This window comes from Genypterus blacodes, unplaced genomic scaffold (genome assembly GCF_046128005.1).
Source record: "Genypterus blacodes isolate CSIRO-AG114 ecotype Tasmania unplaced genomic scaffold, CSIRO-AGI_Gbla_v1 ptg000214l_1, whole genome shotgun sequence".
Taxonomy (NCBI): Eukaryota; Metazoa; Chordata; class Actinopteri; order Ophidiiformes; family Ophidiidae; genus Genypterus; species Genypterus blacodes.
Genome location: NW_027467013.1, coordinates 1821997 through 1836564, shown reverse-complemented (window position 1 = coordinate 1836564; position 14568 = coordinate 1821997). Strand labels below are relative to the sequence as shown.

At 43.1% G+C, this 14568-nt stretch overlaps 2 protein-coding genes across 2 annotated transcripts in view; both read left to right on the top strand.

Moving 5' to 3' along the window:
* The window catches only part of ubr3 (ubiquitin protein ligase E3 component n-recognin 3), a 31734-nt gene extending 23449 nt beyond the window's left edge, over positions 1-8285 (top strand). Inside the window, exons 32-39 of the mRNA XM_076169849.1 lie at positions 1061-1161; positions 2461-2585; positions 4071-4178; positions 4413-4538; positions 4759-4938; positions 5759-5968; positions 6099-6238; positions 6463-8285. Coding sequence (XP_076025964.1) covers positions 1061-1161; positions 2461-2585; positions 4071-4178; positions 4413-4538; positions 4759-4938; positions 5759-5968; positions 6099-6238; positions 6463-6580 — 1108 coding nt within the window. The 3' untranslated portion in view covers positions 6581-8285. The remainder of the gene's footprint in view (positions 1-1060; positions 1162-2460; positions 2586-4070; positions 4179-4412; positions 4539-4758; positions 4939-5758; positions 5969-6098; positions 6239-6462) is intronic.
* A 1924-nt stretch (positions 8286-10209) lies between these two features.
* The window catches only part of myo3b (myosin IIIB), a 54631-nt gene continuing 50272 nt past the window's right edge, over positions 10210-14568 (top strand). The window contains exons 1-2 of the mRNA XM_076169937.1: positions 10210-10276; positions 10573-10609. Coding sequence (XP_076026052.1) covers positions 10210-10276; positions 10573-10609 — 104 coding nt within the window. The remainder of the gene's footprint in view (positions 10277-10572; positions 10610-14568) is intronic.

Sequence of the window (14568 nt, the reverse complement as noted above, 5' to 3'; positions counted from 1 at the left end):
CTGACAACGACTGAGCCACACCGACGCCGTAGCGGAGCAGCACAGTGGAGCAGCACAGCGTCTCAATCGTCCGCCGTCCCACTAGCCTCAACAGAAACCCGTATTTAATACAAGAAAACACTATTTTACGCACTGTTTTCCTGTCTTAAATCGCTGTCAGAACATACCGTTTGATCATCAAATGAGTATGGTTGTCAGGGATGGGCAGTCACAGAAATCCCTCACCCAGCACTTAACAATAGACAATGAGCTTTAATAACCTTTCCTCCCTGTTAGTGTTGTAAGACAGCTTTTACATCTGTTGCTGTTGAAGTGCTGGCAGCCGCGCCGTATCCTCACAGGAGCCATTTGGAGTTTAAAAATACTTTGTTAGAGATTCAGGAGGCAGCACTGTCATTGACACCCTTAGGCGCTCAACCTGAACTAGACTGTTTAAGTAGGACAGAGATGTTTTTACCTCCACGCAAAAACATTGTTCTTCCCGTGACATTCCTTATATTGGCTAAATACAGAGGAACATATTAAGATCTCGCCTTATGCCAGTGTAGCTTATACACTGTGGACTTACAGAGAGAGTTGAAGGTACCATCCTGTAAGGTTTTCCTCCAGTGCACAGCAAGAATTAACTGGTGAGTGCTTTGATAATGGAAGGTATTATTCGTAAGTGCAGCTCCTTTCATTCCAAATCCCCTAAGGCCTTTCCAGAGAGCACACTGGGACTTCAATGAATTGGTAACAGAAAGGAAGACATTTAAATGGAGACGGCAGACAATACAAATATGTAACTAGGGTGTAGGATGCTAGGTCTGCGAAAACAAAGAAATGAGCCTTTTCCCGTCCAAGTGGAGGATTTATAAAAGCAGAATGATGCAACACCGGCTTTGTTCTCATCCTTTTAGTGGAACATAGGCATATCTACCTTGTTTGTAATGGTAATTTAATTCCTATCTTTGCATGGACATCTTGATGTGAAATGTTTTTCTTCTGCATTTCTTTTCATCCCAGTAACTTTGGGCCTGAAACGTAACGTCTGATCAAAGCCTCTCTACTTGTCTTGCAGTGGCTTTGATGAGGGGAGACCAGAGGTGCCCATGCTCTTTCGAGATGTGCCGTCCCTGCTGATTATCTTCGTCTTGACCATGCCCCAGCCTCTGCGGAAAGGTACCACTCCTGCGTCTGCATCACGGGGGCTACAAGAGAGCCTGGGGTGGGTGGGGGGTTTCAGGGTGGCTGCCTGACGCGGACGACTCCATTATCAGTGGTAATCAGGCCTGAGTGCTGGGAAGAGGCACTTATCTTTGCTCCCGTTGCTGTTGTTTGGCTGCGAGGACCAGAAAGGTACAGCCCGGGTGATTGGGGGGGCCGCGCCTCCTTCGTTTGCCCTTCATCTCGAGCTTGTCACAGGAGGTGAAGGAGGGGGGGTTTGAGGGAGGCATCTAAAGACCTGGACCCCCCCCACCCCCTCCTCCCCGCTGCAGGCTGCACTCGTGTATAATGGGAGTAATGTCACAGGATGAACTAGGTCGAGTGCTTACACACACACACAGACAGGACATTTGGAACATGGAAAAGTAGAACGTAGTGAGAAATGTAGTTGTAACAGTTAAAATGCAAACTTAATGTATAGGAGTTAATTTTTACTATCAGTGACGCCTCCTCCAAGCACACTTTGCCTTGGAGGAAATAACACTCATTTTCTGATTAACTTTTAGAGGCTCTTTTTGTGTCTTTTTAATTCCAAAGTGATAAAAGCCAAAACCAATCACAGAGACCATAAATATTTTTTTTTATAACAGCAGGAAGAGAAACTTTAACTAACACTTCATCTGCAGTGACGCCAATCTGACAAATTCCTTCCATGTCACACTCTCTGAGATGTGCATCTGTGTTAATCTGTACGGTGTCGGGTGAATTGTAGCGCGATGCAGAGAGAGATGTGTCACCCTGGAATCAAATTTCATCTCAGGCTGCCTTTAGTCACAAGAGCGTCAAGTTGGCCTTCCATCAGCACCTCTAATACTACGTAGGAAAAGCACCAGTTTGGTTTTAAAGATTTCAGTACAATTCTCTCACTTTTGTTACCTTTTCATCTGTTCTAGCCACACAGCAGTGTAATGGGCGTGATGAATCTCATGTTTGCTGTAAAAAGTATAATATATATTCTACGTGTAGATAAATACCCTTCGCTCTACTGCCCAGGTGACTGTGAGGTTAGTTCTAATATCAGATGTCCTTTAAATTGCATTGTCCACCTGAAACTCTCTGCTAATTATCCACCCAGGCTCCCTGAGCAGAAATGAGGAGCAAAACCATGTGACTACCTAGAAACCTCATTAGTTTGGCCCTTTACTTTCAGTCCAGACTCACTCATGTAATGTGCTGAATGCACTCATTGAATCACCTCTAAGGTACAGCTGTTGCGACTGTGTCTAATTTGTGTAATGTTTTGCCGCCGTCTAGAGCACTTCAGCTGTCTAGTGAAGATGCTGTACAACCTGCAGTACACCCAAGCTCTGGCCGCACTCTCAACCAAGTTCAGCCCGGAGGAACGGCAGGCCTGGAACACATCCGGCGCAATCAAGAAGGTAAAGATTAAAGGGGAAAAATCTGATTTACAGACACAACCTCGGCTCAACTCCTCCTTTTAAAACAATGCCAAAGATCAAAATGGATGCAGAGCGACTTTGTCACATTCAGACACATTATATGACTAAATGCTGGCGTGTCAGCAGCTTTAACCCGATCAATTGGATAATAAAGACCCCATTTCAGTGTATGTGTGCCTCTGTCTGTGTGTGTGGCAGGGAAAGGGAGATGAACACTGCCAATGAAATGTTTAGTGTTGCATTAAGTTTGCGTAAAGCTTCGGATGGGTAGCAGTATGAAATGGAATATGATACTATTGCTTATTAATTTGACAGAAATGGCTCTTGCCCTCATTGAGCGACTCGCAGCTCTGCCAGTGGAACGGCTGTGTAGTCAATTGCATTGTATTAAGATAGAAGAAGAAGAAGAAGAAGAAGAGATGCGTTTCATTTGTCCCCACGAGCAAATTTGTTCTGGGCTCTGCCGTTCCATGTGATCACCCTCACTGTGTTTATATTCGTCCAGGCTATTTTGGCCTTGGCAAGGAAACGTCTTTGAAGGCTTTTTTAGAAACGCCTGAAGACCAAATGCGTCTACTGCCTTTTGCATTAGTTGATTGTTCCTTAGAGCCAATTTACATTGATTGTAAATCATTGCGTATGAGCCAGTATTGAGATAAATTAAGCCCGTTCCGATTTCACTCATTTGGTTTCCACTTGTGGACATTATTGATCTTCATTATCTGGAAAGCTGGTTCCTGGAGACTGCATCATTAATTATCTGTCCGTCTTCAGTCTATTAAATCTGTATTAGTGAGTGGCTGGCTTGAATGTCAATAGATAAACAGCAGAACCCCTCCCCTTTCCAGCCGCGCAGTGATCACACACACACACGCACACACACACAAGCTACCTCCATGACACATTTCAAATATTTAACAAGAAAGACATCCGCATTCGAGTGCGATGGTAATTAAATGGAAGTTGATAAAGAAGGATGCAGTCCAAACAAAGATGAGAACCCAGGGGGGGAAGAAATCCATGGGCTTGATATTCCTCCCCTATAAATCCACGACAGAGGACAGCAGACGAGATAAGACAGCCACTACTTTATATTCCACCACCTTCAGCTTGATAAATGCTCCCAGCTTTTCCTCTATATAAAGTATTAGCCCGAGCCGTTGAATTTTTATCAGAACACACATTCAGTAATGTCCGCACCGTTTATCAGATATTTTATTGTAAGAAAAGAATTATTGTTCTCTGCTCACTCTGCATAAGCCACCATATTCCTCTCTGCGGCACACACTCCAGACAAAGGACAAGAATTGGAATGACGCAGGCAAAGTCTAGCTGATATAAGACATTATATTTGTCCCAATGACGTCAAAATTGCCCCAAAAAATGTAAAAATAAATAAATAGTAAATCATACACTGACCTTTTAGTATTTGCTTACGTGTTTGAAATCTTTCCTCTGTTACAGAATGCTGCAAATGCTGAAAAGTCCTTTGAAGCTCTACTCAGTCACGTCATCGGTAAACTCTCCAAGGACAACAGTATCTACAAGGTGAAAAGTGAAGAAACGTCAATGGTGAGGCGCCAAAATAACTTTGGAACATTACTGCAGACAGGATGTGCCCCTCGCTGCTGTGACTACTTTGTTCCGCTCTGTTTCATTTTCTGCTCAACAATGAATTGACCATTACCCTGACAAAGAGTGGTCTCATACCTCCACTAATCTCCAAGCGGGATATACATCACAGCATTTACCAGCGAGCTTATGGTCGCTTATTGATCAGGTGTTAATGTGATTTCCCCCTGCCAGCTGAGCTCCAGTGTGTGGTCCCCACAGTCCATAGAGTTCAGCCTCCAGCAGTTCTGCCTGCCCTTCCTTCGACTCTCCTGTCTTCTGCAGCATCATCTCTACGGCGATAACTTGTCAGGCTGCACGGTAAGACACCACACGCTATCACGACTGTCATCCTCTTCCTCATATCACATCAGATCATTGCAGTACAAAGCAGGAGGTCAATCTGCTCATCTCGCTGAAGTTTATGTTCATATTCACAGCTGGCGGCTCATTCTGGCCCCAAAGTGAAGTTTAGACTCTATTACACACTGCTGCTGAACTCTTCGCTTATGTATTGTGTGTCTGTGTGTGTGTTTTTCAGGAGGAGGAGGAGTTCTCATCCTTGGCGGTGTGTCTGGGGCTCTTTCCCTCAGCGGCCCAGCCTCCCAGCTCCGTGCACAGCGCCTCGTGTCTGGAGTGGGCGGCCAACGCGTTTGACTTGGTGTCACAGTGGTGCACAGAGGTCACAGAGCTATCAGTCACACAGCCTGACCAATCACTGGTGCGTGTGTGCACTCATGTCTATATGCACACTATTCACAGTCACAAAAAAAAACATTATCATCTCTTGATGGGCTCATGGAGGAGGATAGGTGTTTGAAATATACTTAAAAGTTTCAGTTCTGTCTCTGCAATGAAAGTATTTTTGACATTGACCGGGGAGATTAAGAGTGAAATACACAGGCAGCAGGCATACAACTTCCAATTGAGGTTGTTTCAAAGTTGCCTCTAGGTCTAAACAGATGTCAAAGCTTGCAGTCACACTGGATTGTTTGCCGCAGGATAGATTCAAAGTCAGAAAGCAGCAGAAAACATCGATTGTTTCTCTTGTAATTGCCATTGGAGCCTTTGGAGCCAAGTTTCCGAGGACAGGCTCAATTCTGTCTCTGAAATGAAAAGTTTCAACCAGATATTTCGAACTTGTCCCGCACGTGATTCATCAAACTAAAGTGCTGCTGACATTTTGAAATGAGTTTCAACCTTGGTTGACAAGGACCATGGCTGTTGGTGTCTCCGTGTCTCAGGAGAGTGATTGCACAGCGAGCCTTGTGTCTCTTCCCCTCGTCTTTCGGCACTATGTTAATCTCGGATGGTGTACATCATTTCATGAAAACCTCAGTGCCTTCTATGCCGTTAAGCAGTTTATACATAATCCTCATCATAGTGCAGTGCTCGTCTTTCATCCTAGAATTGAAGGATGACTTAAACATCGATGTGTATTACTTCTAGAGTTCAATATGTACATTTCATTTCATTGCCCACAATAAACCTGTGTCCTGAATGTGTTGTTAAAGTAGTTCCGTCTCCTCTGCCCTCTACAGACCTTGCTTGTTCGGGAGCCTCAGTGGGCTGCTCCCCGCCTGCTCCAGCTACCCGGCAACTACAATATCATCTTCCAATACTATCACAGGAAGGCCTGCACTGTCTGCAAAAAGGTGCCAAAGGACCCTGCACTCTGCCTCGTGTGTGGAGCTTTTGTTTGTCTCAAAGGGCAGTGCTGCAAACAGCAGGGTATCTGCGAGTGTGTTTTGGTAAGTTTCCCCAAGTGTCTTGTCTGTTGGCGTGAAGGTCAGCGCTAGTTTGTGACTAATGCAGAATATGTAGCCGTTTAACAGCGTCGGGGTCAGACGGGGTTGTTTACTTGTCGTCTGTCCCCACTAGCACTCCCAACACTGTGGTGCAGCTACAGGCATCTTTCTGCTGATAAATGCCTCCGTCATCATCATTATCCGTGGACATCGTTTCTGCCTGTGGGGTTCTGTTTACCTGGACGCCCACGGAGAGGAGGACCGTGACCTGCGGTATGATGCATCACACACATGGAAGCACACTAAGGGACGCATGATTATTTCTCAACGAGCTTTATACGGTCAACAGTTAACAGTTTCTATTGCCCCTTAGTCTGAGTTTCATGTGAGCATTTCCCAGTACCAATGTCCTCTGCACACACATCTTCACCTTCTGCAACGTGCTCTGCAAAGACGAAACAAAGCTCATATCTTTAATCTCTCTGTCCTCTCTCCAGCCGGGGTAAACCTCTCTTCTTATGTGAAGAGAGGTATCGAGTGTTGGAGCAGCAGTGGGTCTCACACACCTTCGACCACATCAATAAGCGCTGGGGGCCTCATTACAATGGACTCTAAGCTCCTCCAAAGTCCAGCGAAAACCACAGGCCCCCGATGGAGAAGAGTTTTTATTGGCTTAACATATTTGGGGACTCTTTATGTGATATACACAGACATGCAGTGAGGGTACTGCTGCCACAGCCTTGGTTTATATGAAGTTTGGTGTACAATCATCCCTCAAGACTAACACGTGTGTGTGTGCGTGTGTGTGAGTGTTTAAGTGGTTCATTGTGTGGTTTTCAATAGCACAAAAGCAGAATTTGGATTGATAAGTGAAAGCACAACTCTGCCCAGAAATTAACGGATTTGGAATCGGCTTTTGAAGCCAGTTATATTTATTTGGGTTAAGATGTCACCTGCTGAATGTCCCCACAGAGTTTGATTATTTGTTGCGCCGTTTCTTGATGCATATCCCTTTTTATTTATCAAAATGTTGCTCTGCTGTGCTGGCATGAGTTTCAAGTTCTCGATGAGTGTGGCGATGTTATTGCAATGTGCGCTCGGTGTCTGCTGACGTGACGTCGGGCAGGACAAGTCAACCGATCAACACTAGAGTTTTCTTTTGCAAACAAGCGGAGACTCTTTTCATGGGTCTAGTTGCAATCCATCCTCAGGAATTTTTTCTTTTTGCTGTTTAAATACATTTTTAGATATTTAAATAAATGCTGCTGCTCATTGTTCAAGTAATTTTAACTTTTGTGAAGATTTTTTTTTTTCTAAGGATGTGCTTTGACTTTATGATAGATGGCTGGGAATGTTTCACTTCAATGTTTAAGCAGGTTTGCGGTCACGTCTATATGACTCCTGTCCCCCCTCAGTGTGCACCCTTTGGTTCGACTCGGATGTTTAACGCAACACAGCTAATGTATCACCAGGTCAGAATCAGACTAAGCTATGGTCCAGGCAAAGAAGACCTTATGTTTGACAGTCGGTAGGTTTACATGCACTCAGTACTCCGTTTATTTGTCTATACTGCGATAAAGGCAATAGTACCACTAAGAGGGCCGAATTGATTGCATTCTGCCATCAAAACAAACATCAGGTGAGAAAAAGGATGTGCAGATGCTTCCTCCAGGTATTATACTTACATACCTGAATGAATTGATTTCCAATCGCAAAATGTAGGTCTGATACATTTTATGCAAATATCAATCGCATTCTGGTGTCTACATGTAAAACTTGACGAATTTTCTTAATCGCAGTATAATCAAAGTTTAATGTGCATGTAAACACACTGATGAGGTTTTCTGTTGCAGTGCTACAAGTCTGTGTGATGTGATTGAGGCAACTATGCTAGAGAATGTTCCCTTTATGTTTCAACGGTTGAATCACGACTGCAGAACATTCACATACACCCCTTAGTTGTATGATTAATCTAGTTGTGAGTGATTGTTGCGTTCCAATACTACCACCTTATCAGACAGCACCACCTGTACACTGTGTATGACATCCTTTAGTCACCATTATTTTAGTGTCCTAGCTGCTTAACTTTCTGATTACCATCTTTCTGGGAGAGAGGAGTTTTATCCATTTGTGCCTGCTCATTTTTTTTAATCACTCTACCTGACATCCATCATCTGTGGTTTTGAATTGCTGGGCCACACCGTGCTCCTCTGAGGAATCAATGAGGAACACGTTAACACTTGAATAACCTCCTCATGCATGCTGCTTATCTGTTTACTGAGTTCCCATCTCTTTTCTTTTGCAGTACCCACTTTGTAAATGACCGCAACCAAAATAGCCAATGAGTACTGGGTGTAAATGTAACTGAAAGCTCTTGTGTGTTCTCCTGTTTGAATTAAGAGAGAATACAGTACATTACTGTAGGTGCTGACTCAAACTTTCTGAGTTTGACCAGGAAGTATGACTTTGACATTTAATGCAAAATGTAACATATGTGAATAAAATATAAACACACCGGTTTGTGTCTTCCTTTTTATTTTTTGAGCGCTATGAATTATTATTTTTATTATTGTTGTTAACTTTGAGAACCATTGAGCAAGATCGGTTTCGGTGTGTGATGCAGTAGTCGAGTGGGTAGAGCTTCCGCTTGAGACCCGGAGGGTTGCCGGTTCGAATCCCTGCCGAGGTGCCCCTGTGCAAGGCACCGAATCCTCAATTGCTCCCCCCTCTGCGAAGGGTGGTAATATAATGTAATGTAAGTCGCTTTGGATAAAAGCGTCTGCCAAATGATCGTAATGTGATGTAATGTTTCCTATTCCCTGCGCATATTTATGCAGGTTACGCCAGTTGCGTAGGTCCCCGCAAAATTCGCAAGGGCCCCGCCCCCCTCTCCTGCACGAGCGGCTATCAATGTTAACAACTTCCATGAGAGGATGAAGCCGAACTATGCTTCCGGTCACCAAAAGAGGAAAAAAAAACACGACGAGAGTGAATTATGGGAACAATAGTCAGGTAAAGTTGTTTTCGCTCTTAGTTTGATGTTTCATTCGTTGATGTGCTAGCTTGACTGGCAGTGCGCCTATCTTTACTATGTGTCTCTTGCTAACTTAGCTGAGCAGTGCGTCTCTTGTTGTCTGTTTCAAACTTGCTTACCAGCTGCTTCCCCCTGTGACTTTGTACCTGACAAAGGTTGTAACACAACTTTTTATTAAGTTAAATCAACTTAAACGGGCTGCGGAGTTGGGAAACCGCAGCAAAACATGCACGCATGAAATTTGTGTTCCACTTCCAACTGCAACCTCTGTGGGGCGCTGTTCAGTCATATGGGAGTGATGGCGCTCCTCATAGACGCAGAGCATTTAAATTAAAAGAACAGAATTATTATTGAGTCTCCCCGTCAAGGTTAACTTTTTAGCTGTAAGATTTTGAGGGGAAAGTGCTCTAAGAATGAACGACCTTCAATTTATTTAAACGGATTTGCGATTGGGATTAATTTGATGTATTAAAATTAACATTCTCCCTACATGCAGTGACTAGAAAACCACCTTCATAGAGCTTTAACAGGTTTAACCTCTGAGGGGGCATCCGTCCAAAATTATTTTATTGTTTTAGTTGCTAAATAGATTTAACTGGTTTTGCAGCTAATAACGGCTTAAATATTTAAGCATGTGGTCCATTCCAATTCTTGGTCTTACTCCAAATACATTAACACACTGTTGGAAATAGGACTCACAGTGTGCAGAGCTTAACTACTGTATGGGTGATTTGCTTTCCAAAGAGATTAAAAATGCATCCACATTTATGACTGTTGAATTTTATTGTATTTATTTCAGTGGAATCAGTTATTTACTCAGATGCAAATTTGTATCAGACAGGGCAGTGCGGGAATCCAACCTAACCTGAGACAAGTAGGTCACTCAAACGTGCCATGTGGTGTCACAGTGGAGTCTTATTATTTTATAACTAAATTTGGTGTAAAACTGATTTGGTTGTTTGATAAAGCAATACGTTTGCTGTGCTTTAGCTGCTGCAGCTTGGTGCTCTGACAGAGATGTGACTGTGCTGTGTGACTGTGCATTGGAGCATAATTAGGTTGAAGTTTCGAAAAGAAGTGAGGCCCTCTGGGTAATGACCACGGCACACACACACACAGAGCCTCTGTCTCGTGCCAATTAAGACAAAAATCGGCTGTAAATACGGGTGGAGGGATTGTGTCCGGGGCACAACACTGAGATTCAGCTGCGATGTTGCTGTTGCAGGCTGAGCAGCAACAAGCATCACTGAGCATTTCCTCGATGGCTCACAGCTCAGGTAAGCACACACACACACATACAGCCTCTTATCAGACTGATGAATAGACCATTTCAACTTCTATAAAGTGATAATGGGCAGTTATAGCTCCCACATCACAGCCTGTTTGCTCAGTTGAAGAGCGGATGCTTCACAGCTAAAGTGTCTGTCAGCTTACTGTTAATAATTCAAAGCCTTAACTAGGAAACAGGAAATCACTTCTCATATGTTGCTATGGACGCTATGCTGTGCTGAAGTTAGCTGAACGAGGCTCCGTGGCAAAGAATGAACTGATGTCTCTATTCCCTATTTTGTAGACGCTGGAGATGAAAGCATGGAGGCGTCGAAGTTAAGGTAGGAGACCTGTTGACTCACCTTAATGTGTGTGTAGGTGACATGTTTACATCCATCTTATCCTGCTGGCTCTGCTGTGGTCGTTGCAGTGACCACATTATTAGGTACAAACGTGTGCAGGGCCTTTGTGTTAGATTCTACTGTCCAGTTTAACAAAACCACAACTACTCTCTCTTCATAAATGAATGTAGACCTGACTTGGATGTATTGGAATAGATTATGTAGGTGTACCTAACAAAATGGTAACTCTACCTCATTATCTTAACTAGATATCAACAGGTAATGAGGGGCTCATTAATAGTGACTGTGGTTAATAGTGGTTAATTCATTTATGAATATAAATGAACTGCATTAAAAATACATTCAAGTTGATTTCTAATACTTTCCATCAAAGCTGTGTGTATGGGGCTCTTTGTCACTTAGAGTAGATCTGTGTATGAGACGTTGGGGATGAGGTTATTGATCGATCTTGTTTATTGGTCAAATTTGGGGCTTTAAAGTCTGAAGAAAGGTTTGGTTAGTCAGCAAAGGCGAGATGCTTCAGGCTTTGGCTCCAGGCTCATGGTGGTTCACTGCTAAGCTCCTCCGTATCCCCACATAAAGAGATTAGAGTTATTTTTCCTCCACAGACTTACCATAGGGTTTACACACCAGAGTTCACGTAAGGCTTAACACAGAGGCTGGGATAGTGTGTGTGTGTGTGGGTGTGTGTGTGTTTGAGATTGAAGAAAACACAGGGATTACTCACTTTTGCTTTGCACTGTTGCTGCTGGTGACGAAGACTGCAGAAAGAGTGACATATGTCTTTGATCATAAAGGATGATATTTAATATTTATTAGCAATATAGGCAGCATGTAATCATGTCCATATTTTATTGTTATTAATTGTATTTGTCTACAAAACTGACTTCCAAACGCATGGAGCGATTCGTTAAAGAAAGCCAGATTCTCCACAGAAAGCTGTAGAAGGTCTTGTGTATCATCTGTTGTATGATATGATATTGGAAGTGTTTATTTACTAGCGGTGTGGACTCCGCTTGTGTAGTTTCATTGTTTCGGGGCCAGTTTTTGAGCAACACTGATGCCTCCTCGGAAACTTCTTTGTTCTGTGTCCATCCGTCTCCTGTATGTTCTCAGACCGGCTCTGTCAAGCATCTTGAGCACCAAACAGATCATGCCTTTTTTTTTTGGCAGACAAAGGGGAAACCTGAGCGTTGCTATCTGGCCGCGGCGGTGTCCTGTTTCTATGGCAGTAACGCTGTTATCTCCTCTCCATTTAAAACTGCAGCCTTTGGGTGTTTGATAAGGCGAACGCGTCGGGCAGCAATTGGTGTTTATATGTGTCCATAAGGAAATACGTTACACTGATGTTCCTTTCCACTTGCGCTCTTTCACTCCCCGGGGTTTTGACTTCATGGCAACCTAATAGCTCGTGTTGTGGCTTCTCATGTGGAACAACGCCTTGTTTTTAACTGGTGTCACTCAGCATGTTGCTTATGTTTGGACTCCTCCACAGGCTAAGTTATAAGCTTGCACAGTGAGACACATCGGCGGAATGCAGTTTTACTCTGAGCTGTGTTTACAATGAGTTTCATGATAACGTGCAGTCGTGCCTCGGACAACATCTTAACAACACAGCAGAGACTGAGACATCAAAAGTTACCTCTCTGTGTGTGTGTGTGTGTGTGTGTGTGTGTGTGTGTGTGTGTGTGTGTGTGTGTGTGTGTGTGTGTGTGTGTGTGTGTGTGTGTGTGTGTGTGTGTGTGTTATTTACAGAGGGGACACCCACACACGTCATGTGACTTAGCAACCATCACCCACTTCCTGGTGACCTGTGTGCAACCTGAGACGCTTCATATCAGCCACCATTATGAGTGGATACATCTGCCGCCTGAATATTTAAAACACGATCAAGTTGCAGATTACTCCTGAATTATTCATTCACACACATTTGCATGATTTTGCCTGGGGCGTTTTGGTGTAATCAAGAGACACGCAAACACTTTCAGGGACGGTTAGGCAAAATATCAGCAGTGGGAAACAGGTATGTAAGGACTTCCTCGCTTCAGTCATGTTTTAAAATATGCTGAGGGATGAATAATGATGGGTAACAACGTGTAAATGCATGTAATGGTGGACGTTGATGGAGTTGCTGGCTGGGATGTGAGATTATTGGCTCTGTGATCGCCTCAAATTAAGAATGAAAGATGAAAATGTGGAAAAATGGTCTAGTTTTTGCTTTATTATTGAGATCAGTATTGTGGAATGAGAGGGTTGTGTGGCTGATAACTGATAAGAAGTGTGCGGTGATCCATCTTCAGCTCCATTTTGTGGTGTAAACCTTTGTTTCTGAGGTTGTGTGTTGTATAGTTTGTGTCTTTTATGCTTGTGTCATCGTAGATAAAAAGCTGCTGTGTGTGTCTGAGCGTGTTACGCCCACATGTAAGAGTAATGCATCATGTGCATGTTCATGTATGATGAGCTGGGCTCTTTGCAACAAACAGCTAATTCTTTATTAAAACAAAACAATAATAATTAAGCTTGGCATTAATCAAATCCTTAATGAAACCTGCTTTATCTGTGACTTATTTGCTTCAGTAACAGAATTTTAATTGATTGTCATTTCCAGTCAACCTCATGTACAATTTCATAATCCTTATTTAACAGTGTGTCACACCAACACACAGTTATAAATGTGCATTTATAACTTCTGATACGGCGTGCTGCCTGTTGAAGGACACAGTGAAGGATATCAGTTGTATCTTGGCGCCGCACGCGTGAAAGTCTCCATAGAATAGCTGTATATCCATCTCGTATCTACTCTGATGACATCGCTCAACCCTACATGTACAACATTTCATAAATCTCTCCGCACGTGCGAGTTCCCTCAGCCCATCCGCGGTTAAACATCATTCATGTATCTCCCATCAGTCTGCCTAACTCTCTCCTAAATGACTTTCCCCCTCACCCCTCAGGGTCACACGGCCTCTGTGATGCATAACACATTTATGACAAGCGGGGCAGCTGTGAGATTATACACAAACATTCCACTCTATCATGTTTATTAGGGAGATATGTCACATTCCAAAAGTGGGATGCATGTATCCCGCCGCAGAATCATCATTTCCCCAAACCATCCGATTTTTCAAACTACAGCTCTCGGTTGTTTTGACACTTTGTGCTTTGGATGGTTGATCTTAGGTGAGTTTGATCACGGTGACATCACTGGTAGACCTACACATGATTGATGGCTTCATTGCTGGTCATTAGTTCTTCATGAGATGCATCTTGGTCTTGCATAGGCTGGCGACAAGTTATATCGATCAGTCAATCAATCAATCGTTCAGTCAGTCAAGTTCTGTTTGTGTAGCACATTTCCCTCAAAGTGCAGGAGTAGAAAATATTTAATAAAATAAACCAACCTAAAATTAATGAAATGTGGCAAGTAATTTCATTTTGGTTAAGAATAATGAAGACATGAATAATGGATAGAATTAATTAAAAGAAATTGGAAGAAATCAGGGAATATAATGAAAATAATAGGCCAATTCAATAAAAGCCTGGGAAATAAGAAGTTTAATTTGGTAAAAACATTGAATGAGTCAGTAAATTAATTACAAAAATAAAATAGCAGACAGAAAAATAGGAAAATAATAGGAAAATAAGAAATAAGGATGTAGAAAAAAATGCATGTACAAGTTGCCTGAAGTGTACACTGTGTAGGTTTTAAGCTTGCGTTTTAAAATGTCAACATCTCCGGCTCCCCTCAGGTCATCATTCGCCGCTCACTTTACGCCTGCACTCATCAACCTAATCCCTGTACAATCCAATTGATCTTGAGCAGATTGCCCTGCTTAGTGGGCAGGGACGCTCCCTGTGGACAGATCTAACTCAGTGTCTCTGTGAGAAAAGCCACTCGTTTAGCCGTCCTCTTGGGAAAGCCTTTCCAGTTTGCCGTT